Source organism: Myotis daubentonii, chromosome 1, assembly GCF_963259705.1.
Source record: "Myotis daubentonii chromosome 1, mMyoDau2.1, whole genome shotgun sequence".
In the NCBI taxonomy this organism is placed as follows: Eukaryota; Metazoa; Chordata; class Mammalia; order Chiroptera; family Vespertilionidae; genus Myotis; species Myotis daubentonii.
In genome coordinates, this window is record NC_081840.1 from 207,030,283 (window position 1) to 207,057,194 (window position 26,912).

The window sequence follows — 26,912 nt, forward strand, 5'->3', positions numbered from 1 at the left end:
GGGGGTGGTCCCCTCAGCCAAGCCTGCACCCTCTCCAATCCGGGAACCCTCGGGGGATGTCCAACTGCCGGTTTAAACAGGCCTAAACCAGCAGTCAGACATCCCTCTCACAATCCTGGACCTCTGGCTCCTAATTGCTCACCTGCCTGCCTGCCTGGTTGCCCCTAACTGCCTCCCCATCCCCTGCCAGCCTGATCACCCCTAACTGCCCCCCCTGCCAGCCTGGTCTCCCCTATCCTCCCACCGGCCTGGTCACACCTAACTGCCCCCCCCCCCCATCGGCCTGGTCACCCCCAACTTCCTCCCCTGCCAGCCTGGTAGCCCCTCACGGCCCTCCTGCTGGCCTGGTGGTAGGCAACCATCTTATGAGGGTGTGAGGGTTAATTTGCATATTACCTCTTTATTATATAGGAAAATCTATACTAATAAAAGGGGTGGATATCTTCCGGACAAAGCCACAGCAGCTGCCCAAGGCTCATGCAAGTTGCAGATGGCAGCGGTCGCTGCCAGGGCCCAAGGCTCAGGCAAGCCATGGGTGGTGGCTGCCACTTTCAGGGCCGGCCCGAGGCTCAGGCAAGCCACAGGTGGCAGCTGCCACTATGAGGGCCCGAGGCTCAGGCAACGAGTGCCGAGCCAAGGCTCAAGCAAACCACTGTGGCTGCAAGGACTGAGGCTCACGCAGCCACGGCAGCCAGCAGTGGCAGCAGCAGAGGCGTGATGGGGGCATCGCCTTCCCCTGATCAGCTGGTTGCCTCCCACAGAGGGCCTAAGCCGTCAGTAGGACATCCCTTGAGGGCTCCTGGACTGTGAGAGGGGGCAGGTCGGGCTGAGGGACCCTTCCCCCCCACCCCCAGTGCACGAATTTTTGTACACCGGGCCTCTAGTAATATTAATAACAGTGAACTTCTGGGTTCCATGTTAATGCTTTGTGTCCTTTACATTTATTAAATCTTATATTAACCCTTTCAAGGATAAATGGTATTATCCCTATTTTACAGAGGAGGGTGAGGAGGCACAGAGTAGTAAGGTAACTTGCCCAAGCTCATACAGCTCTTTATGTGGGGCTGTGAGAATTCAAATAAGGCTCCAGACTCCTGCCTTACAATCATTGCTCTAAACTGCCACTTCTACCTTTACCTTTTCTTTTCTTTATCAAAGCTAGAAGCTTTCTAGCTATGTTTTTAGTACCCCCTTTATGAAAATACATGGTAAATAGAATGGTATCCAAGAAGTTTTTTTTTGTTGTTGTTGTTTTAACTAAACGCCTATTAGAACACAGCCAATTGGGCAGTTTCTGAAGGATGTTATATTAGTATCATGGGATAGTAATAGTATCATTTGAAGTAGCTTTCTAGTAAGTATTAAGAAATGAACTAAAAATGGTCTGTAAGAATGGTTTAACGAGACTGCTGGAGGGAGATGTCAAGGAGGCAGCTGGATGTAACTGTCTAGAACTCAGATGAGAGTTTTGGCTGGTATATATATATATATATATATTTACGTATTGGTTATCATTGGAATTGCAGGTATGAATGAACTAAGAGAGTGTAGAGTGAGAAGGAAAGAGGGCAAGGGAGTGAGCCTTAAGGAATTCCACCCCTGAATTACACGCAAGGAGACAAAAGAAGGGGCCAAGGTGCAGGTAGAAGACCTGGATGATGATGTAACAAGAAATGTCTAGGTTGGAAGAATTCCCAGAAGTAGGATTAACCAATATTGCATCCTTAAGTGTCCTGAAGTTCATGGAACTATTTACACAGTCCAGTTTATTGGTGTGCTGTCAACCAAATATTGAAAATATTAAATAATTCACTAGGTCTCACTGGTTTTAATGAATTCTGATTACAAGACAGTGGGGGTATTTGAATTCAGAGAATAACTGTATTAATTTTTCTAAACTATTTCTTTTAGAATAATGATCTCTTTAAGATACAAAGATGCTTTCTTTTTGTAGTCATCAGATTAGAATCTGCCTGTCTGGGTGGGTCCTTAAGTATATTCAGCACAATTAGGTCCTGACAAGTAGCCTAATTTATTCTGTGGTGGGAAGGTTGAGGAAAGGGATGCTCTGTACAGGAATTCTCTGTGGATGGAAAATAATGTTCAGGAACTCGTTAGGTTTCACTGAGATCAAATTTCCTGTAGAAGTGGAATGTTCTGTTAATTAGCTTTTATTTGTCTCCTTCAGTTGAAAGTCTAACTATTATATATTAGAGGCACGCATTGTTTTGGAAATATTTGCACTTGCTCTAAACATCTACTTTTACCTTGGATCATTATTTCAGTCTAAAATTTATTTTGGGTTACTGTTCATTTTCTTAAAATCTTTATTAACAAACAAAAATGAGTAAGCATGCTCTGATGATATGCGCTACTGAAGCTACAAACTTAACAGAACTTTAAAAAATTCAGTTAGGAATATTTGCTGGCAAGTGGTGTGCTTGCTTTTGGAAGCAATAACTTGCCTATTAAAAGTGTACATTATTACAATCTTATTTATGATAGTTTTATTCTGAGAAAGAATTGTTCCTGCATGTGGATGTGGCAAGAATTTTCAACAAGCCTTCCATGGAAGTGTTCTGAATGCGCACTTGCATTTTGAGCCGTTCACTGGCTGGTTATTGGGATGAAGCAAGTTCTCACTGCCAGCTATTATGCTAGTCCTCCTGAGGGTTGCTGTGTCTCCAGACTTTTCTCTTGGAAAGTGTTTTCATACATGCCCTGTGCCCCTAAAAACCATCTTTCTTCTCAATGGAAAGCTTAGGAATTTATTTGTCTTGCATTTGTTCCATCCTACTTTGTAGTCAGGTATATGCAGCTAAATCTGAACATGGGTTTTATATGATAGAACCTTTGAACACAGAGTCAGTTACACTCGACACTTTTTTCCAGCATCAACAGAAGCTGATGTGTTACACGCAATGCTATACGTTTAGACAGAAGCCATGGGAAACCTCTCGTTTCCGCTGGTCATTCAAATTCTCACCTTCCTCTGACCTACCGTTTCTTTTCCTTACTGCTATAAAACATTGGTCTAACTCTTCAAACTCACCCACCTAGACATAGACTAACTCACCTGTTTGTTTATTTTTTGTCCTAATGCTTTTGGGAGGAAGGAGAACAGGATCATGCATGCAGTGTCTTGCGATTTGGGGGGAAATGGCTCTTGGGGAGCAGTAGATGGAAGAGGCTTTGTGCCAGTGGAAGATGCACTTGTTTTGTAGTCACTGACAGACATCAGCCCATCATTAAATTATAGAGGAGGTATCAGCTTAATTAGATAATGGATTTTATAAGTTGAAAATATTTCAGTACCGTTATTCAATGGTAGTTATTATAGATCATTCTCTTGGGCAATCTTTTGTAAGTGAGTTATTGAAGCAAATGACTAAGTCAGCCTTTCAGGGCCAACTCTGCTAGTACGTTAACATTTGAATCTTACCTGCATGCTAATGTCAGATCTTCCGAGGACCATACACCTGTACACCTGGGAAAGGACTGTGGATTGCTTTCAGTTTTAAAATTCCTGATTACCCTCTGGTTCTTCCCATCATCACAGCCGCAGCATATTTATGACAAGAAATCTCTTGTTGTAGGTGCTATTTTGTTTTATTTATCTTGCTCATTTTTCTCACAGTTTTTATTTTTGCTTTTAAACTTTAGAAACGACATAAAGCTGATAATGCTGTGAACAAGAAACAGACACAAGGTAGGAATTTTACAATTTATTTCTTATATCTGTCAAATACACTCATACTAATATAAATAATCACTTCAGTTAAATGTAACTCAGTTGAAAACACTGTATATCTCTTACGTTTTTGTTCCAGGGTAGATTCTTGCTGTGTAGCATTTATTAGCATGACACTTAAATTCGCAATAGATGACTTACAGTGGTAATACTTTTGAAAAGTAACATCTTTAATATGTTTAATTACCTCATAGCAATGTGCTTGAAAGCACTGTCCATAAAATCTGCAATGGTTTTGACAGTATTAAATGCTGCAAAATGTTTTTATTTTGTTTTTTACTTATAGATATTCTTCTAGAAAATATATTATTATATAAAACAATTATTCTATAATTATTTAGAAACTAGATGCCCAGTGCACAAAATTCGTGCAAGGGGCATGGCCCCTGCTGCGGCAGCCGCCTCTGCCTGGGCACCCGCCTGCCGCGGCTTAGTCCGGGAGGTCATTCGGAAGGACATCCTGTCTAATTAGCATATTATGCTTTTATTATTATAGAAGATTTTATATTGTTTGGGCAAAAGGCATATTGGGAGCACTTTGATTATACTATACATGGAAACAATATGTGCTGCAGAAATAAAGTTATTAAATCCAGGCCAGCTACTTGGAAGTGCATGACGTTTTGGCATGGCTCTTCTGTTGTGTGGGTCTCGTTTTGATGCAGTCCAAAGCAAAATGACCTTCAACAGAAGCAAATAAACTGTTGTCAGATTTTTAAGAAATACTCAGGAACATGCAAAACAGACATAGAGTTCCATCCGGGGGCTTGTCCCATCCAAGAGTCTTGTCTCTCTCTGAAGTCCCCTGATGTGTTGAGACATGTCTGCCAAAATGAGCTGATAATTAAAAACAGTATTTTTATATTGCTGTGATTTTCATGGGACCCCGTCAAAATGCCCCGCTTGTCTTCTTACCACCTTCCACCAAAGGGATTATCTGCTGGTTTTTGATACATTTGATGAAGTCACATTTATTTGTCACCTAACAGGTTAACAAAATATTTATGTTCTGTTATTTCCTATGGGACATAAGAAAAAAATGTAAGATGGGAATTATATAAAAGCACAAAGTACTAGTAAAAGATGATTTTGTGTGCAAAATGAAGGACTTGGATGGATTATATGATCTCAATGTCTCTCTAAATTTTTGTGTCAAATAATGGTTTCTATATCAACTGCTATATAATTAAAGGAGAGAAAATTATGGGGTAACTTGAGCTACATCTTAAATTTTGGGGAAACATTGGATGAGCAGAGGACATGGGGAAACCATTACGAGTGGGTTGAGTGGGAAAACAGGAGGAGAGGTTATCCTAAACAGAGATGAAGGAGGCTGTTGGATTGCTTTGTTGAACCATCATTACAGTATCAGGTGAAGAAGGAGAGGCATCTCAAAGGGATGCTAACAAGATGAAAATGTAGATCAGGGTCAATTTTGATAGGGCCTCGAATGCCAAGCCAGGGGATTCCAAATGTCCTTATGCATACTGACTAGCTGTTGAAGGTCTACAGACAAAAAATCGACAGGATGAACATGCAGATGAAAGATGGGGAGCAGAACACATTGGGGTAGGAGGCTTTTAGAAGTCTGGGAATAAAGTTACTCCAGGGAGGTGGGGAGAGTGAAAGCAACGGAATTGAAAGGGAAAAACTCAACTGTTTCAGGTACTGGTATTTTTGGCAGCATGCACTTTTTGCATTTGTTGCCATGTTGCTCAGAATGTTCAGTAACAGATTTTGAACTAATAATATGTAATTATTTTTTCAATATACACTGGATCTCGCAGCAGAGGGTTCCAATCATTGAGGATGGGCAGTTATTTCTTTCCAAGCATTGGTCCAAGAAGTCATTGTACAGCCAAAGAGTAGCTGTCATGTGTGTGATTATTTTAGGCACCACACCTTGAACTGAAATGATCTATGATTTTCTAGGTACTTACATACTTCCAAAAATACTCCCTTTTTTCTATTCTTCAGAGAAAATATTCTTTCTTGTTTATCATTCTTGGTTTATCAGATCACCCTGGATTCACACGATCAGCTTCTATAGCTAAAAACGAAGAGTAAGCAAGTGAGCCCTGGCCGGGTAGCTCAGTCTGTTGGAGGGCCATCCTGTACCCTAAAAGATTTCAGGTTCATATATGGGAGGCAACTGATCAATGTTTCTCTCTCTCTCTCTCTCTCTCTCTCTCTCTCTCTCTCTCTCTCTCTCTCCCTCTCCCTCTCCCTCTTCCTCTTTCTCTCCCTTCCCTCCCTCACTCTCTCTCTTCATCTCTCTAAAATCAATAAAAAAATATCCTTGGGTGAGGATTTAGGGAAAAAAAAGGAATAGGTAAGTGAGAAGGAAGGCTTCTAACATAAGTGTATATAAAACTCATATCAAAAATAAAATATTTGGGCTTAACAGCTATAAACACCATTTTAGCGAAATACTTGGTAATCCCATATATAAGACACTGGGATACTTGATACTTGACATTGTTTTCTAAGAGATCTTTCCTGTTTTTCTCCCTGCATTGTCTAATTTAAGTACCGGTTATCTTTTTTATTTTGAGGTTGATAGGAGATAAGAGAATTGCTTGTAGAGGACACTGTTTGCTATCACATAACTCAAATTGCTTAATATGAAAGCCATCTGTTGTCATTAGACCAGAATGAAATTGCATTTGCTTTGCCGAATTGAGTCAGTAGTGGGTGTAGGAGTGGGAAGGGAGTATTTTTGACAGATAATTAATTTTTGACAAATATTTGAAGTATTGAGCTTAAAATTTCAATTTCTAAATGTTTACCAAGACTGTGTAATGTGTAAGAAGATACCTTTCCTTCAGATTCCAATAGTAATCCTTCTCTGTTTTTAGAGAAATCAATATTTTCTCTCCTTATTTTGCATTGAGGCACTAGAGTGACTTTTTTCTGTCATTCCCTAACAACTTCAGAAATATAAACTCCTAATGTGATTTCCAACATTACTAACCATTTAACTGTAGCCTAGTACATGTCTGATGCCTCATTTTCACCAATCAATGCACTCAATCAGGGAGCATAGTTTGTACTCAACTCAGGACTTTATAAACTTTACATTTTAGCCTATTATCAATGCTTTTAAAAACAAGCCATTTCTTCTCCTGGAGTTTTATAGTTGGTTCATTGAGCTAGAAAATTCAAAATGTTATGTTGTTCTCTGAGGACATAGCTGTTGAGGGAGGGCAGAGAACATTGATGCTCAGAAGTCCGGGGAATATAAGTGAGTCTTGAGTTGTGTGGTCCACTCCTCGCCATGATTTGTGACCACCTTTCTTTGCTCCTGTCCTTTGGTTGTGTGCTGCTGTAGCTGTACCAGGTGGCAGCACTGCAAAGGCAGGTCTACCTTCCTACTCATCTTCGTGTTTACCACGAAGGGGCATGTCCTTAGCAGGTGGTGTATGTGTTTGCATAGCAAATGAACCGGTGAATGAACCATTCTCCCGACAGATGCTTGAGAAGGAAGAAACTAGGCATGAGAGGAGCCTTCTTGAAAATTCATTATCTGAGGTGTGAGCATGATGTGTTTCCATAACACCACTTCTCAGGCACTGGTAAAATACTAGCGTGGCAGAAGTTCTAGTCACCTCCTCACCCTCTCTGTCGAAGTCATTACATCATCATTTCACCTGCTTCACCTCCTGTGGACACCTTACTGTGTCAACTCATCCGTTCTGTTATCCAGAGACCAGAGCACTGCCATATTCAGAATGCCCCAGGTCTCCTTGCATCTAAACCCATCTTCATTTTCTCTGACCTCTTCCCTCGATATTTGAACTCACAGTCTCTGACATACCCTCTTCCGTGTGCCTAACACACACTGAGGCAGTCTCTCATGGTTTTCCCTAAACTGGTTTGTTCTGCCAAATTTTGCTCTGCAGGAATTTGTAAATAATAAATTCCTAATGATTCATGTGACATGTAAATTGAAGCCACTCCCCGTATGAATTTACTGTGGTTGAGCTCATTCTCTTTTTAAATTTTAAAAACGTGCTTCTGTTTTTTTTTTTATGAAATGCTGCTCCGGCTAGCATGCCAGTATTTCAGGTGGAATGACAGCTTCACATACAATGACAGTAAGGAAGCCTGGGAAAGGATGGGGTTCAGGTACAGGGGAAGAGAGATATTTGGGAGAATTAAAAATGCCTCCTGATGGAATAGATTTGCTTCTGTAAAATGCCAGGTTTGGGTATACTCCCTGAAGGATAGTGTGCATGCATTCTACAGGTGAGAATGCGTGAGAGCTATGGCTGTGAGATCTGACAGCACATGGACCACCTGCTCAGAGGCTGTGGTTAATGAGGGCCATCCGTCCTACAATTAGATTTAACACCTTGTTATAGTTTGATGTTAGGCATTAGAATAGAATAGGTCTTTATTTAATAAAGCAACTTTTCTGTTTCATTTTAATTGGGGAAAAGACAACATGAAATTCTTTTCAGCTAGGCACATAGCAAAAAATAATGGGTCTCCTTTCCACCTCTTTCCAGCCTTTTCACAAGTGGAATTAAGTTGGTGGTGGCTGATGGCCACTAATAAGGCTACTTCCCCACAGGGCACATGGTTGCTTATCTCCCACTGGAAACCAATTCACCTTTAATGTCCTTAGTGAGAAAGGTGTTGGGTTGGTGTGGGTTGAATATGTTTTAGGTTGTAAGCCTGAAATGACCTACAAACAGGGCTGAATCTGTCTGGTTCCTGCTCAGTTCAGTGTTGTACAAAGGAGCAGGGTATTATTTGAAGGGCCTTAAAATAGCACTTCCCGGCTTCTGGAAAAAGCGAGTGCCTTTTTGCCTCCCTGGAGGTATCTCCACATCTATTTATCCAGTGGTCCTGAACAAACACTCTGCCATATGTACATCAACTTAATTGTGAATAGTTCTTAAAAAGTATTTGTTTCCATGATGTTAAAAATTGGGCTTAAAAGCCGAGCACATATACGGCCTAAATAATTTCAGACACCTATAAGATTAATATTTTCAAATTATTACAGAGATCTTAGGATTATTTCAATTGAACTGGTTAGATATTGTCCACAATAGCTGTGGATAGAGAGGAGGTACTTATCTGTGGGGAAAACATAACTCCAGATTGTTTTTCATTTGTCCTATAAATAAAAGTTGCACACAGAGGAGCAAAACCCATTGAGGAAATTTAAAGATATAGTTAAAGTGAGAGAAGAAAAACATGTGTGATTCAAAGTTAGGACATTCGTTATTTCACTTCATTAAGTCTTTACTGAACAACTACCTTGTGTGAGACCCAGTGCAGGAAATGCAGACAGAAACCAGTCTTGGCCTGACCGGTTTGGCTCAGTGGATAGAGCCTGCGGACTCAAGGGTCCTGGGTTCGATTCCAGTCAAGGGCATGTACCTTAGTTGTGGGCACATCCCCAGTGGGGAGTGTGCAGGAGGCAGCTGATCGATGTTTCTCTCTCATCGATGTTTCTAACTCTCTATCCCTCTCCCTTCCTCTCTGTAAAAAATCAATAAAATATATTAAAAAAAAAAAAAGAAACCAGTCTTGGTTTTTGCCCTATGGGATATTGTGATCTGGTAGGGAAGATACTAGTAATATGCTCACTCATATTGAATGCAAGATAGGGAAATGAATAAGGGCCAGGTGAGAGAAGTGGGGGTTCAGAAAAATCATTTGTGAGGTTCTTGAAGGACAAGTGGGATTTCAGTAAGCAAAGCTATCGGGGTGGTAGCAGTGGGTGATCCAGAAGGAAGTGAGAAGGTGTGAGCAATATTTAAGGAAGAGCAAATATTCGGTTTTGGCCAGAGCTTCGGATATGTGTCAAGGAGTCATGGACAGGGATGGGAAGGCTTTTGAAAACCAGGTGGAGAATTTGGAGAAAACTACTGAAGGAATGGCTAGGTTCCCACTTGTACTTTTGAAAGAAGAATGTGGAAGCTATGTAATTAGGGAGGGGGGACTAGGACAGTGATGATGAGAAGCCAAAGGGAAATACACAGTGGGTAGATCCAGTTGGATGCGGCCAAATGCTGAATTGAAAGAGGACCAGGACCACAACTCTCACTAGATTCAGCATTTCAGAAGTGACATTTCATCGCTGGCATTCCAATTCTTAACTGGAGAGCAATGTGCTGCTATGAGAACTGAAGCCCGACGCGGGGTATGGGGGAATGGGTGACTGGGGAGGCCGAGGAAGGAGGTTTTTCCTTTCAAGAAATTTCTCAGTGAAATAAAGGAAAGGGTGAGTGATTCTTGATGCTGTGAGCAGGATGGAGAGAGAACATCTTAAGAAAGGGGGACTGCTCACCTTTGCTCTCTGATCACATCAGCTCACCGCTTCTCCATCAACTTGCTGGGACTCACCCCTAGAGTTTGTGTCGGCCTCGCTTGGCGAGGACCACTGTTAGAAGGTTTGTAAGTGAATCGATAGAAGTAGTGTCAACTAACTGAATACCTATATGTAGAATGTGGACGAGAAGGGAATTTGGGACGTTCCCTTTGTCTTTTGTGTCTGTCGACTCCAAGCAGGTCCTTGTTCACTTGGACCTTTACAGGCAAGTTTATGCAGGAGACTTGAGTGCAATGTCAGTTGTGCCTCAATGAGGTCTTTGCCTTAAAATGGCCTTTGGAAGTAAGGGGTCTACGTGGCGCATGAGCTGATGCTTTAATATGGACGTGCTGGTTTTCCGTCTTTACCCAAAACTGTGGTCTCAGCTGCCTCTTCTTGATGCACTCAAGTTCCCCTTCAGGACTTACTCCCAGAGAGGACTCAACCACACTCCCTTTCCTGTGTTTTCTCTGTCCTGTGTGACACTGGTAGTGCCATTGTCCTTTAAGATATCTTGCCTCTTGTAACCCACTTCAAGAAGTGGCTTGAGCCCTAACTGGTTTGTCTCAGTGGATAGAGCGTCGGCCTGCGGACTGAAGGGTCCCAGGTTCGATTCCGGTCAAGGGCATGTACCTTGGTTGCGGGCACATCCCCAGTAAGAGGTGTGCAGGAGGCAGCTGAATCGATGTTTCTCTCTCATTGATGTTTCCAGTTCTCTATCCCTCTCCCTCTCCCTTCCTCTCTGTAAAAAATCAATAAAATATATTTTAAAAGTGGCTTGATTGGCCAGGAGTGGCGTCCCAGTGATCTTCAGTAGTGGCCCCGGTGGTAGACCGTTTTGATTGCCTCAAAGCCAGTCTTAGACTCTAAGTGAGCACCTCTACTTTTGCGTGTTTGACTGAGTCCTGAGAGACATCCAATTTCTGCAGAGCCTTTGATTAGGGAATTCCCAACCAACTCCAACAGAATGTTTTCATTTCAAAAGAACCCCATGATGACAAAGCTGTTAAGTAGTATCCTGCTAAAGTAAAAACAGGTTATATTTAAGGTATTTGTTTAGAGTCTGAGCTCTACTTTGCATACTGCCAGACTAATTAGATGTGTGGAAACTATAGCAGGTGCATTTGGCTGGGGCTGCGGGAAGGTGGCGGAGGTTTGCATTAAAAATGTGCGGTTAAAATCCCCTAAGACAGGGCGTTCTGATCTTGCACAGCTTGCGCGCACTCTCCTTCACCAGGTGTCACTAATCATCTCCTCCAGGTTTCACCTTCTTGAACTCTGGAGGCATGAAGTCAGTATACTTTTGGCCCTAATAAGCTAAACGCTCAGCAAGGGACCCCGCTTGCATCATTACTTGCTTCTGTTACAGGCACCTCTCACAGACACCAGAGAGGTGTTATTGGACGCCCCCTGAGTCAGAGGGAGAGGGCTGTCCCCACTTCAATTCTTGTCATGCTTGTGTGAATGAATTCAAATGAGTGACTCCAGATGACCGTGTTGTGATAATGAAACTGGACAGTGAATGGGTTGGGCTCCTGTCACTACTTGAGCAATTAAGCAGAGACAAGGTTGAATTGTATATGAGCATTTTGTTTTCCAATATTGCTGGCAACATGGGAGAGAACCATTCCCACAAAAATCTGCTCCTCCACCACCACCCCTCCCCCACTTAGGCCATCTGCTTATATTGGGTAGAAGGACAAAGATTACAGGCAATTTGGGTGGGGGGTTGCAAAGAGTGGGCGCTCTGGGTAGTTACATCTCCCAGGCAACAAGGATGTTCACCTTTCCAAGATGATAGGCAGTTCTCGGATAAGGAGAATGGGCCACATTTCAAGGTTAACTCCCAAGTCTCGGAGTGTACAGTCCCCAGCCTGGTCAGATGTGCCTTCTTTAATCAGAACAAAACAATCTCAGTTCACAGAGCATGATTAATATTTCTTATAACTAATAGCTAGTCCCCACTATTCTATTTCTCCCACCCCAAACAATAAAGCTAATTTATTAAGAAAGTAAGACATGCAAATTTATTAAAGCAGCAAGGCAAGCAAATCTATCATCTGGCATAATGCGCTGACGGGCACACTTGCCTAATCCAAAGAGCGAGTGGAGTGAGGGGGTTCTCTGCCTTATGTATACTTTTCTGTCTATAGATTTTAAAATTCCTCTGCCAAATATCTTGGCACAGATTAATTTTCAAGCCCCCCCGCCCCCCCTTAACTTTGCTGTGGCACCCCCAGAATTGTGAGAAGCACCAGCCAAGCCCCGAGGCTGCTGGCTTTTATGTGGGATGAGATAAGACTGCACTCTTCCTTCCCCTTCCTCCCTCCTCTCTGCTGCCTTTGGAGAGACATGTGTTCTCATGTGTCCTTGGTCGGGGAAGATAATGGCTTGTTATTTACAGGCCAGCTGCAAACTATCCAAATCACTAGGCCTTGTTTAATTTTCTTGTCTCAGTTTCCCTATTTCTCCTGCCCTGAAATTTTCCTACCTTCTCGCTGTCCTGTAACACTTCCTCTTAACCGGGTTGAGCTGGGCCAGAGGAGGTCAGTGATTAAAAATAACCAGGCTGCTATTTCCGTTCACCAGCATAATAGGCGGGACACTGTTTATTTTCATTGTTCTACAGTTGGATGTTTAGGCACCAGTTCCGGAGTAAATACAACCATGAATTATGTGATTGACTTTTGTCTTTGGCCAGTACTCAAGCCTGGATTTGTACAGAAAGCCGTTATATGTTGTGAGCTGATTTTTAACTTCGCCAGGTCTGTATTATTCTCTGCATCCTAGGATGGCATTAGCCTCAAGTTTGAACAAGCTATGCACGTCTCTCTTTATTTCTGTGTTCGGGGGTTTGTATTTCAAGAACAAGAGAAATGGGTGGTGGGGTGAGAAGAAATATGCCCTCAGGCCTAGGAAGCCTCCAGGAGATACGGATGCCCGCAGGTCCCTGCACCAGATGCTGAGTAGCAAGTGTCTGTAGTTAGGGGAAGGAGGTAGAGGCTCGAATGTGCAGAAAGAAATGACGGAAGATTGAGAGAAAATGAGCAGCCTCGGAAGATGGGGAAGTGAGGCAGGTTTAGAGGATCGTTTTCGGTGGTTCCGTGAAAGTGCCACTGGTTTCCCTCCTTCTTAGTGGAGCGTGGTCTGCTGCGTAGGGAAAGCCTGTTGTGACACTTCTGTCTGTTCATGGAGCCCAGGAGAGTGGTTCAGGGATATTTTGGGATGTGACCTGCCAAGTGGCAGTATTGCAGGGAGGGCCAGTTTAGATTACAGAGCAGGGAGGAGTGGCCCTGAGCTGACATCAGAGGACACTCATGCTAGTGCATCTGATGGTTACGTAACCATTTCCAAATGTTCACACTGGAATTATTTCAGTAACTTATAAAACTGACAAGTCTATTTTAAGCAAACGTTTAAATAGTTCATCGACATCATTTTATGTAGCTGCTTTTTATTGTAATCACATATCATAAGATTCATTATTTTCAAGTATACCGTTGTTTTTAGTGTACTCACAAGCTTATGTACCCATCACCACTATCTGATTCCAGAATATTTTCATCAACAACAAAAAGGAACCCCATCCATGTAAGCAGTCAATCCCCATTCCCCTTCCATGAGTCCCTGACAGCCACTAATCTCCATCCTGTCTCTAGGGATTTGTCCATTTTGGACATTTTTTATAAATGGAATCATACAGGTGTGTCCTTTCTGTGTCTGGCTTCTTTCACTTAGTATAACTTTAAAATTCATTCATGTTGTGTGTGTCAGCACTTTTTTTCCTTTTTATGGCTGAATAATATTCCATTGTATAGCTATCCCACATTTTGTTTATTTGTTCATTAGTTGGGTTGTTTCCACCTTTTGGTTTATAAGTAACACTACAGTAAATATTTCTGTACAAGTTTTTGTGCAAACACATGTTTTCAGTTCTCTTGGATAAATACTTAGGAATTGAGTTTCTGGAGTATATGTTAACCCTGTGCTTAACTTTCTGAGGGACTGCCAAAGGATTTTTCTATTTAGCTGGGTTTTTAAAACATCATGTAAATGTTTTTAATCTTAGATTTAGCAGGAAGCAGGGTTGTGTCTTTAGTAAATCCATGTGACTGTTATGATGGCTTAATGTGGTCCTGAACACATAAGAACATCAGTGGATCCAGCTTGTCATTCAGCAAGTATTTACTGTGCATCTTGGTACCACTGGGGATGCTGCAGAGAGCAGAATAGAGAAGGTTCCCGTGGTCACAGACCTTACAGAAGAGACAGTCTTTATATTCATGCTCTCTCAACTAAATGTATAGTAAAACTGGTAAGTGCTTTGAAGGAAAAGTGCAGGGAGTTCATTTATACTTGGGGGTAATGGTGAAGAAGTGGGTGTCCAAAAATTTTCCCCTGATAAAGTGATGTTAAAGCTGAAATCTGGAAAATAGGTAGACATTATCTAGGTAAGGATGAAAAGGAAGAGTGCTCCAGTCATTGAAACATGTTCAAAGGACTTTAAGCAGGAAAGAGCATGAGCTTGGGAGAGGGCAGAGGGCGTGGTAGGAGGTGGTGATGGAGAGTAGGCAGGGCCTGCTTCATCTAAGGCCTTGTTGATGTTTGAACTTATCGTAAGAGCCAACAGGAGCCAGTTGAGAGTTTTGAGCAAGAGGTGAATAATCTTTTGTATGTATGTTTGTGTGTAAGGACATATGGATACACATACATGGACATATGGATACATCATAATACATAATTATTATTTATATGTAAAATCATTATATATAGTCATTATAAGAGAAACTAAATTGGAAAGAGATTAAGAATAAATGCAGGAAACTAGTGGTGTGGCTTATGCAGGCCTCCAGTTGAGAGATGATGGTTGCTTAAAATAGGGGTGCTAGTGTTGGTGATAGCGGAGATCAAAAAACATTTTGGCAGAATTTGAAATGCTAAGGTCATGAAACCAACAGGACATTTTTAGTAGTAAAAATTATTCTCAATTTTCAATTTTTTTTCCCTATAGTAGCAAAAAAAGTTTAAGAATAAAGAGATGAACAGTGAACAGGCATTAAGAGCATAATAAAACTATCAAAAATCATAATACAGCATTGTTAAACAGAAATTAAGTTGCTTAGCAAGTATTCCCACAAAAAGAACAACAAAACAATAAAAAAGAAACCCCACTAGAACTAATAAGTGAATTTAACAAAGTTTTGGGATGACAAGGTCAATGTACGAAAGTTTAATGCACTTCTATATACTACCAGTGACCAGTTGAAAAATTGAATTAAAAATATCGTTTACAATATAAGAAAAAACTTACCAAATATCAGGAAATAAATCTAATGAAAGACCCTCCTACACTGAAAACTACAAAAACCTATTTGAGAGAAATTAATGAAGGTGGAAATAAAATCAAAGATACAGCTTATCCTTGAGTTAAAAGACTTGAGCCCCAAATCAAAATCCTGAGAGGTTTTGTGTGTTTTTTAAGAATTGACTATTTGGTTCTGTAATTTATATGGAAATGCAAAGAACTTAAATATCCAAAACAATATTGAAAAAAAGAACAAAGTGGGAAGACTTATACTACCTCTTTGAAGACTTACCATAAGTTACGGTAATCAAGATGGTGTGTATTGGTGTGAAGATATGCAAATTGATCAATGGAGTAAATACAGAGTCTGGAAATCTACCCACCACAGTGCCCTGTTAGTTTAATGGGAGAAAAAAAACATCTTTTAAACAGAATCTTAGATATGTTGATTGAAAGCTCGATACAAAAATGCATACTTATTGTGTGATTTAGTGTGTATGAGATACAAGGCTAATCTTCAGTGACCATAGTTGCTTCTGGGGATGGAGGGCTGGTTTGTACAGGGGCACAGGATCTTTCTGGAGTTCTGTTTCTTGTCCCGAGTGGTGGATTCACAGGTGTTTAGTTTTCAAGGCTCACTGAACAGAACTCTGAAGATCCATACATTTCATCACCAGTCACACCTCCATTAACAAAAGATCTCACAGACTTGAGCCAGGTGACAGGTACCCTAAAGAAGGGAACTAGGTTGGGTATAGAGCAGCAGGAAGCCATGAACACGGTGATAGGGCGGTGACCATTAAGTAGGTATATATCTGCTGTTAATGGCTTCTGACACGCTTTAAGCATGTCAGGCACTTTTCCACGTCATTTTTGTGGCTTTTTCCTCCAACCTAGCACTGTAATTTCTCTAGATCAGCGGTTCTCAACCTGTGGGTCGCGACCCCTTTGGCAGTCAAACGACCCTTTCACAGGGGTCGCCTAAGACCATCCTGCATATCAGATATTTACATTATGATTCATAACAGTAGCAACATTACAGTTATGAAGTAGCAACGAAAATAATTTTATGGTTGGGTCACAACATGAGGAACTGTATTTGAAGGGCCAGAAGGTTGAGAACCACTGCTCTAGATGCTGGAGAAAGCCCTCAGCAGTACCAGTGATATTCCCCTCTGTTAGTAATGGTTATTGTGGGCTCTAAAATGTACATTGGTTGTTTCAAATTCTTTATATTATTTTGCATTTCCTTGCTGTCATAATTTTAAACCTGTCAAAGTGGTTCCTGGTTAATTTATTTGAAGCTATTTATTTAAAACGGGCATTTCATCAGAAATAGGTTTTGATTAGTAGTAAAACTGTTCTTTAAAATGTGACTTTTTTTTTTCTTTCCAGTGTTGAGAAATGGTGCCTGGGAAATTGTACACTGGGAAAAGGTATGCATTGATTCTTACTTTGTTCCAGAAGAAATGCATAATAGTAGATGTAATTTTTATGTCTAATATATACAAATCTCAAGAATTCCACTGATGTGAAAGCTGTGTAATAATTGATGTTGTTAGCATACATGGAGTCTTCAGTTAGTCATTCATTTAATATTTCTGCCATGTGCTAGAAAGACTATTTTCTTGAAAAGTAGTAGTTAGACCTTTTTATTTCTTTTATGGTTAATTTGCTCACACAACCTCTAATATGGCCATTAGTGAGTTAAGACATAATTTAGCAAGTGTTGTCCAAGTGTTCATATGCTATTCAGACCTCAATTTTAAAAGGTAAGCAATTGTTGTTAGTTCTCCCTTAGTTCTAGAAGAACATTTAACCTCTAGTCACCCACAGATGAATAGCCTTTGCACTTGGTAGGAGACTTTTGGAGTTGAGGCCACTCTCTCAAGGGGACTTGGTTCTGAGATTGCCAGGGCAGCAGAGATGTGACCCACAGCCAGTGTATTGGCACGTCAGTGTGTCCCAGTAGGCTAAAGGCCATGCCCCTGATTGTACCTTGTGATGTTCACAGTTAACTCATATCTCTGCCCAGAACAGGATTCCCTCTGAATTAATTGCATTTTTGTTACTAAATTTGTGGCTAAAATAGGGATTGGCCTCTCCCTTGCTAGGTATTTGGAAACTTACCACTCTCGCTTTGGTCAAACATAAAAGTAACAAAGAGGAAAATACCTTGATTGTGCTTTTCTTATTTCTGCAATAGTCACTCTTTTTCAGAAAAGCAATATAAAAAAAAGCCACCAAAAGTTCAAAATACTGTTTCAAAAGAGTGCCTTTTATGCTTTTGTCTGGCATTTGTGGATCTTAACAGTTTAGAGAGAAGACAGATAGGATATTATCAAGTATGATAAATTGAATTTTATTATAAATATATTTCCTTCATATAGTGTAGTTAACATAAATGCATGTCCTAACAAATTGATAGATCAGTTTCTTCCCTTCTCACCTAGAGTGCTTATTCAGAAAAGAAACAGTTGTCAAGTAGGAGATAACCGTCTACTACTTCAGTCTTAACATTAACCTGTTAAAATATCCTATTTTCCTAATAATCATTTCAAGAGTGTGCTAATCTACCTGGATTATTGAAACTCTTACTTTCTCAATTTTTTATAGGAAAAAATTAAATTACCAGCCCAAAATTACCCATAATGATAGCATTTCCAGTTCTCTTGGAGATCTGTGCCATACTTGACATCCCACTTTGAGATGCAGAGCAGGGGTAGAACTTAGAGTGTTGCCAAAAGTCATCTAGCCAAAATGAACTGATGTTACTCAATAATTAGAATTAGATACTTAATTAATTAGAATTAGTAAAAGTTGGTTCAATGATGAATTCACGATATGTTTTCAAAAACTAACAGCATTCCTTTGTTGACAATAACAAGATTGAAAATATAGTGGGAAAAAAGTTCTCATTTCCAATGGCATGTGAGATACTTACAAATAAACTTAAAATATATATGACCTTGGTAAAGAAAACATCAAAATTTTAGGTATTTAAGATTCACATAAATGTACATATTTGTCATATTCCTAGAAAAGCTAAAAATAGCAGTTGTTTCAAAGTATTCATGTAATATAATCCCAGAGAAATTGTTCTCGTCCTAAAGAGCTGACTAAGTTTTTCATCTTAATTTCAAAAAGTAAACAATTGAGAAAGTAGAAAAAATATTTTGGAAAAATGAAGATGGATGTGGAAGGACTAATTATAAAATGGAAAGCAAAAGTTATTAAAATCATGTAGATATGTTGCAAAAATAGACATTGATGAATAGAGTAGAGCCAGCAGTGAGACATCCCCTGAGGGGTCCCAGATTGGAGAGGGTGCATGCTGGGCTGAGGGATTTCTCTCTCCCCCCCCCCCACCCCACCCCATGCATGAATTTCATGCACCAGCCCTCTAATCTATATAATAAAAGCCTAAGCAACCATTACCGTGGAATTACCAGAACGACCAGTCACTGTGATGTGCACTGACCACCAGGGGGCAGATGCTCAATGCAGGAGCTGCCCCCTGGTGGTCAGTGTGCTCCTACAGGGGGAGAGCCACTCAGCCAGAAGCCAGACTTACAGCTGGGGAGTGCAGGGGCAGTGGTGGGAGCCTCTCCCGCCTCCGCAGCAGTGCTAAGGAGCAGCAAGCCAAGCAGTAAGGAGCCACCAGGAGGGTAGTAAGAAGCAAGGGATCCTGAATTGCGAGAGGGTTGTCTACCTGCTGGCTTAGGCCTTACTCCCCCGGAGATCAGGCCTAAGCCAGCAGGCAGACATTCCCCCAAGGGGTCCCAGACTGCAAGAGGGTGCAGGCTAGGCCAACCCCCCCCCCCCCCAGCCCAGTGCACAAATTTCATGCTCTGGGTCTCTAGTTGTTATATAAATAGGAAATAAAAGTTGGCAATAAGTAAGAACCTGACTCAGTGTAATATTCAATCTAATAATAAAAGTTGCAAATTTAAACAATATTGAAGTCTCATTTGCTATCCAATAAATAAAAACAAACTCATGTACTTCATAATTTTTAATTTTATGAAGTATTTCATTCACATGTTATTGTGGATTAGCAGTTTGGCTCTTCATATTGAGAATCATAAAAAAAGGATTCTGGGAATTTATCCCAAGAAAATAATCACAAAGTAAGGGATAGCCTATATATGTGTAAAAATGTTTATTGTCGCATTATTTATAATAGTGAAAAATTAAAATATGAGGATATCCAACATTAGGGAACTTTATAAACAAGATATATGACATCCTGCACTCTGGTATATTTTGTGACAAGTAAAAGCTATCATCTCAAATACTATAAAAAATTTTATACCATTCATTCAACAGGTATTTATTGAGTGTGCCACGTAGTGAGCTCACAGCAGCAAGCAAGAAGTGAGGGTTTCTGTGTCATAAAATATAATCATAGATGAAGAGAACAGAGCGATATATGTACACAAAGAGGCTGACTTTGTAAAAATGGTTTATAGAACACTAAGTGGACAGGCATGAAAGCAGGCTTGCTTGTTGGGTTTGCCAGATTGTGGGGCAAGTCTTTTCTTTACCTTATGTCATATTTTGTGCAATTAAAAATAAAATCAGTAAACCAAGCCCGAGAGTCAGATTCACATGCCAAGGTAACATAATAGACCTTAGTGCAAATGGGCTTTAATTCAGGGTTCTTGCTTTCTCTGACGTTCTAAAGGTGTGGCTACTGGGGTTGCTTTTAATGGTTCTCAAAGGACCTACAAGTTTGTCCAGCACACATCCCAGTCTCCCAGCCATTCACAGATGGGCAGACTTCAGTCATCTCCCCAGTTACTGGCCTGAAGCCTTTTCTCAAAGTTAAGTTGCCAGTATCTTGGTTTTTCTTTGAGTATTGCAATTACAAAGCCCTATTCAAGGCATTGCATCGCCACTCTTGAAATGTGAACAGCCATCTTCATTGTCTTTACCACAAAGACCAGTTCTTCAAAGACCAGTCTGCAGTTGAGACTTTTCACAGTTACAGGTGGAATCATAGGGTCAAACACATCCTTCTGGCTTTGTAGAGAAGCACCGAGCGGTCGGCTGTAGGCATGTGTGCAAGTCACTCTATAAAGCTGCTCTAATGCCTGAAGTTTCCACCACAAAATGTATTACTTTGGATTCAGGATTTATATCTCCAAAATTCCCTAGTAGAAACAAATCTGCTGAAGCCCACAATTAGACAAGGACAGATTTTAAAACAGTCTATTTTAGTTTGATAAGGTTACACTTTTACATAATCCTCCATTGTGATACTAATGTCAGTGACTTGAAAAGGCTCAAGGTTCTGGCCTAAAGCCCTACATATTTTTGTAACTGCAGTGTTTTGGGGATTAAAACTGCTTTGTCATGATATTCCCCCAATGAGAACTTGTGGTCAAAGAATTTTGGGCACCTTGACCTTCTCTGTCTGTTCCTCTTATGCACACACCAGGCTGGGAGGGCGAGTGCCACATTAGGAGCTCAGAACCCAAAAAGAAAAAGAGGTGCTTGCTTGTGTTCGAGAAAGTGATCTAAACCCTAGGCACCCTTAGGAGGAAGGCCGTTCTCTGCTTTCCTGAGAGCTGCCTTAGCACTCAGCGAGCCAGGCCACTGAGGTAACTACAATATGCCATATAAGGTGCTAATATTTTCTTTTCGTCTTCAGTGTCATACCCACAAGCCTTCCGTTGTCTTGCAATGATTACAAGTGTTAGAAAGCAGTGCAATTATAAATTTTCTTACGTCTGTTAGACTCTAACACTGTAGTGTAGATAAATGTGATCCTGATTTTTGAAGAATGTAGTCCAATTGGAGAGTGAGCGTGAGCCCACAGGTAGCGATTACAGAACAATTAAGTGCTAGCCTGGGTAGCGTTCTATCTAAGTGCCTTGGCACAGAGAACTTCCATTTCTTTAACTTGCTTTCAGTGGGAGCTATCAGTGTATGACCACCATACATTACTTTAGGGACCACTTTACACCTATACTAGCTGATTTTTATTTTCCCAGTTTTCCCCTTTTTTTAGGGAGGGGTTTTGGATTTCAAGGTCCCTGGCAATTTGTTGATTTCAGATGATTTGCTATCAACTCTAATACATCTCTTGTGTGTGTGTGTGTGTTTAATATATTTTTATTGGTTTTAGGGAGAAAGGGAGAGAGAGAATAAGATAGAAACATCAATGATGAGAGAGAATCATTGATCGGCTGCCTTCTGCATGCCCCACACTGGGGATTGAGCCCACAGCCCAGTGCCCTGACCAGGAATTGGACTGCGAACTCCTGGTTCATAGATCTGTGCTCAACCACTGAGCCATGCCGGTCTGGCTCTAACACATCTCTTTTGATCAAAGCGTCCAGAGCTTCCCTACCCGAATAACCAGCACACAACTTTCCTGACCTGTTCCTCCCCCAGAACATAAAGTAGCCAGAGTGGGCTGTCCCTGTAACAGTTTCTCATTTGTTATTCCCCTGAGAATACCATTCTCTCCTTTTCTGTAGCAAAGTGTTATTTCAGGGTTCAAGGAAAACTAGGGAGGGGAAAGAACAAAAAGGCTTTAACTAAAAAGGGGGGGGGGCTATAGTAATAAAAAAATTTTCTTCTCTTGATTAAAAATTGAAACTTATTTTTAGGTTCATTTGGCTACAAAGAGAGGGCAACTTTCATGCTCTAACGGGAGTAGTCATCAGTGTGATGGAGTTGGAGTTGTACTGTTTGCCAGAAGCTCTGTGACAAGCCTGTCACTTAAATTACTTCTGACAGTGTCTGATGTAGTATATCTTTAATTTGTCTTCAGTCCGTACTCACAAAAATGCTAACAGTAGTAAAATGAGAAAGAGATTAAAATTTAAAATACAGTGCTAGTTTCACTATATTTAGTTGTGCACAATAAGGCTTTGTAGGCAGTCAGATGTAGCTTTCAGTCTAAGCTCATCTCACTGTGATTTTGGCAAATAACTTAGAACCTAAGACCCATTTTCTTCCTCCCTAAATTGGGAATTGTAACTAATACTATTTCATAAGGTCATCATAAGGAATAATGATTATATGTGTAATATATATTTATAATATACATGTACTATATCGATAATACGTAATTTAATAGCTTTTCTAGTTGTATTGAGATTTCCTTAAACAAGGTAACGATTTCATTTGGTAAATTCCTCCTTTTTATTTTTATGTCATAGTGACAGAATATGAGAAGTTGAGATGTCAATTAAATTGATAAAATGGATAGATTTATTTTATTCAGATGGTATATACCTGATAAAGATACGGCATTCCTTTTTTTAAGGAATTCCCTATCCTTGGCCTCACTGGTAGATAATTTTTTGCCATTTTGGAGATAAGTGGTTCTTGTTTGCCAGTAACTATTTTTACTGTATTTTATGTTTAAATACAATGGGTTGTATGTTTGTATCTATCTTCCAATGCAGATAAATTAACCAATTCCCAGTTTTCTTTCAGGTAAATGTTGGAGATATAGTTATAATAAAAGGCAAAGAGTATATACCTGCTGACACTGTACTTCTCTCATCAAGGTAGAGATACCTACTGATGCTCAAACAGTGTAGAGGATGGTTTCTCTACCCTGCATTGACCTTGTGATTTCTCCAAGGAAATAAGGAATAAACGAAGAATTTTAAACCTCTCTAATGATTCTGAATTAAGCATTACAAATTTGATTGGACTTAAGTGACTCTTTCATGTTTGCTGTATAAAATAAATGATAGGCACCTGACTTTATAATTCAGAACTTATAATTATGGCTAAGAGTCTCCTCTTCCTCTGGATATGTCCAGATCCTTTTAATGTGGACTGCTGACTCTTGTCTGATTTCCTGTCATTTATTTTATATAATACTTGGACTGGGTTGTACTGATTTTATCTTGCAATCCTTGTTCATGACGAATTCCTTTATGATGCATTTGTATATCTCTCCAAAGTGCATTGGTACTTGATCTTTATGGTGCATTGGTACAAGAAAATGGATGATTTCTTTTTTTGTCATCATATCTTTTGAAATGCCATACTCTTCCAAGAAAAAATACAGTGTTTTGATCCTTTTCTAAAAATTCTTTCCATTACTGAATTTAGATGATTTTTGTTTCACTCATATTTAAGATAGTTATGAATTAGTATTCAGAACATATGGCACTGTTACCCTTTAAAGAATGTGACTTTCAAATGGTTTTAGGTTTAAAAACTATAAAACTAGTCCTAACATAAAGTAAAAAAATAATGTTTTTAATCTTTTAGAGGTTGTTTATCATCATTTCCTTGGACAGTTTTATTTGTAAAATCCACATATAAATATGGACAGTGTCCTTTTTTCAAAATCTGTTTAATCAGGTCATTATTGAAAGTGATTGGATATATGACAAATTAGTGACATTTAAATGAGCAAGTAAGATATTTATAGAAGTAAGTCTATAAGTAGTTGAAGTATATTTTCATATTTTTTAATTGGGAGCTCTGTGCCATTTCTTTATAGGTTTTGAAATTATGAGGTTTTTAAATCAACCTTTCTGTTTATAGTTTCCTTTACTTATTGTTCGATTAGGGTAGGTTTCTAAAACTGGAGTAGAGGGAATGGCCCACACAGGGCAGTGTGGGAATGAGTTTAACAGGGAGTCTATTGCCTTTGTCTCAGGTACTGTAGGGCCTCAGGTATTAAAGAGAGCTCTGCTTAGGAGGCAGAAAGCCACGTGTCTCGGCTTGGTGATTTTGAACGAAACAATCGCTCAGGCCTTAATTTCATATCTTTTTAACTGAGGAAGATGAATTACTTGATCAAACTCTCATATTCCTCAATTGTCCTTTTTGTTTAAATTGATAGCATTTCAGTAAGCTTTCAGCATGTCTGACCTACAGAATGATACGCCAAATAAAAATTTGAGAAATGTAATAGATGACTGACCATCTGAATGTCGTGTTTATATAATTAAGTTCAAAGTGATAGTAAATCATTTCATCAATTTATGTATTGATGTTTTCCTGATTAAACTTATCATAGAGACATTATCATAGAGACAATAATATATGCTGAACTATTAATTACAACGTTTAAATTTTGTATGCTCAAAAATATGAAGATAACTGACTATACTGCCCTAGTTTTATACTTAGCTCTAAGTTAAAAAATGTCAAAATATTTTTCATCTGCCCCTGTCTAATCCCAGAAATTCCCATAATGCTCTTGTACTTGAATTTCTTAAACTTCAGAGCATTTTATTTTCTAAACATTAAAAACATTTACTGGTGGCTATAATATTGGCAAATCAAAATAGTTCCTTATATCTTAATATAGCATCCACAGCGATTAACTTCCTCCAAAAATTAGTGCTTTTAAAAAGATTACCTGATATTTCTGTCCAAGTGACAAAATACCACCTGTCTGTTTTTTCGTTCTTTTTTTCAAAAGGGTTTTTTAATTACTTGGCTCTTTTGAACCTACATTAGAGTTAAAAAATAGGTGAAGTTTTGTCATCATTTAACAGAAAGAGGAATTTTGGCTTTATCTTGTTTATAGCCATTTAACTTTAGCTAATGACAAGATCACTATTACACTACTTAATTCCTAATCTAATATCTTCATTATACCATACTGTCTGCTATCAAAATAAGTACATGGTGATTTTCCCCTGCACTAGCAATAAACAACAGTTCATAATTTAATTTCTAAATATTTTTTAATTATTAATTACTAGTAATATATCTTCTTTGAGGTAGTTTGAAATTAAAGCATGAGCATGTTTGAAAGTAGTTTCATTGATTTTCATTTTGAAATAAACTGAAATTTTATCATATAACAAATAGATGCATGAATTTAGAAAGTTTAAAATGGAGTAAAATAGCTCAGACTATTAATTTAAATCCAAACAGGTTCTGGGCATGTCTCCTTCATACTTTTGAGATTTTCCTCCCAGGTTCAAAGGATTACCCTCCAAAATAATGCATTACCCACACTGTATTAATTATTAAATAACTCAAAAGGCTGCAATTATGCATTCTAACATCCTAAAATCCATGTCTTTGCAGTTCTGCATTAAAGTTGATAAGATATTTATGTAATAACTTTGAAAATGTTTTGGAATCAGAAAATTTTAAAGTTTTTTTTAGTGTATGTATAGAAGAAGAGCTAGTATAGTATACTCTGTTTTTCAAAAGTAGTTTCCTAAAAAGTAATTTCCACATCATTTCCTTTCTTCTAGGCTAGGAGTGGACACAGAGTAGATTGGCATGAGAGTGGGAAGTTAGAGAAAGGAAACCCTTTCAGATAAAGTAGCTCTATGTATAGAAATATCTTTTTATTAGATATGATATAGTTATGATTAAATGTTTAATAATCAGAAATTTTCACATAAAAAAGTTAAAAATTGAGCTTAAAAGCAAATAAATAATCCTTAAATAGTCCATGTTTTCTTGTACCTTTAGACCTGATCAAAATAAGTTTTGAAAAAATTGGCATTAGACATTTTATTAACGTGTGTTATTTTCTATAATAATTTCAAACTTTCTGTCTCCTTTGTCCATTTGTTTGTTTGTTTTCTCTGTTATTTTTTTTCTTCTCCATTTTGATTATTTTAAACTGGGACCTGTAGGTGGCAGTAGGGGAAATAGTGAAAGTGACCAATGGGGAACATCTCCCAGCAGATCTCATCAGCCTGTCCTCAAGGTTAGAGCGCTGAGTCCTACAGGATGTGTGCATGCGGATCCTCGCCCTACACCAGAGAACAGTTACACCCAAAGATGATTGAGTGCTGTGTCTCCTCCTATGAAACACAGACTTTTTTCTACTTCTTGGTGATGGACATTTCACAGATGTTTTAAAGGCCTTGTTGAAAGCAATGTCGGCTGATGTTCATCCCTTAAGTAGGAGATTCAGCTCCTATGAGGCATGCCAATAAAGCTAGATTTTCATTTCCTGTGCATCTTTCATATATATTCATTTTTTTAAACAACATGCCTAAATACTAAGGCTTAATTCAATGCCTCTCCAGGATGTTATTTTGGACAATGTTAACCTTTACATGAAACAAAGTTATTGAGAAATGTTTAAGATCGTACACGTTTATCTTCCATCTGAAACTTTCTGTAAGTTCTAGAGAATCCCTTCAGCACACATGGCTGTTATTTGGACTTGGATAGGGTTTATGGAGGATTCCCTCCCTGCACAAAGCTCACTGTTGTACATTCTGTACCGCATGCTGCGGGATTAATTTTTATTCCATTTGTGACTAGTGAGAAAGTGCACGTTACTGTGGTAAATTTCAACTGTCTGCTGGTGTCTTGATTGTGATCTGCATCTTGTTTCATTTTTCCACTTGCTAATCAAAAAGCCTGCTTTGCTTCTCTGACTGTAGTCTGCGTGTTGGATGTCATCACACTTTGCTGAGATATTTATTGTCTAGCATGATTTCTTCTCTGATATATCTTGCTGCCTTTTCGTAGCACTGTTAAGAACCGCTTCAGTAACAGCTGTCTTAAGGGATTAATATGTTCTGAATTGGATGCATATTTAATTTGCCCCATTTCAA

General features: G+C 39.3%; 1 protein-coding gene across 8 annotated transcripts in view; it reads left to right on the forward strand.

The window, feature by feature from the left end:
• Positions 1–26,912, forward strand: part of ATP8A1 (ATPase phospholipid transporting 8A1) — a 214,241-nt gene that overhangs the window by 35,957 nt on the left and 151,372 nt on the right. For 5 of the 8 annotated variants that reach the window (XR_009449605.1, XM_059672319.1, XM_059672285.1 and 2 more), the window contains exons 5-7: positions 3,664–3,709; positions 16,780–16,820; positions 25,977–26,050. Coding sequence is in view for 7 of the 8 variants with exons in the window: in XM_059672319.1 (XP_059528302.1) it covers positions 3,664–3,709; positions 16,780–16,820; positions 25,977–26,050 (161 nt within the window). In the remaining variant the exon portion in view is untranslated. Of the gene's footprint in view, positions 1–3,663; positions 3,710–16,779; positions 16,821–22,839; positions 22,914–25,976; positions 26,051–26,912 lie in introns of all 8 variants that reach the window. The other 3 variants (XM_059672272.1, XM_059672283.1, XM_059672298.1) reach the window with 2 other exon arrangements.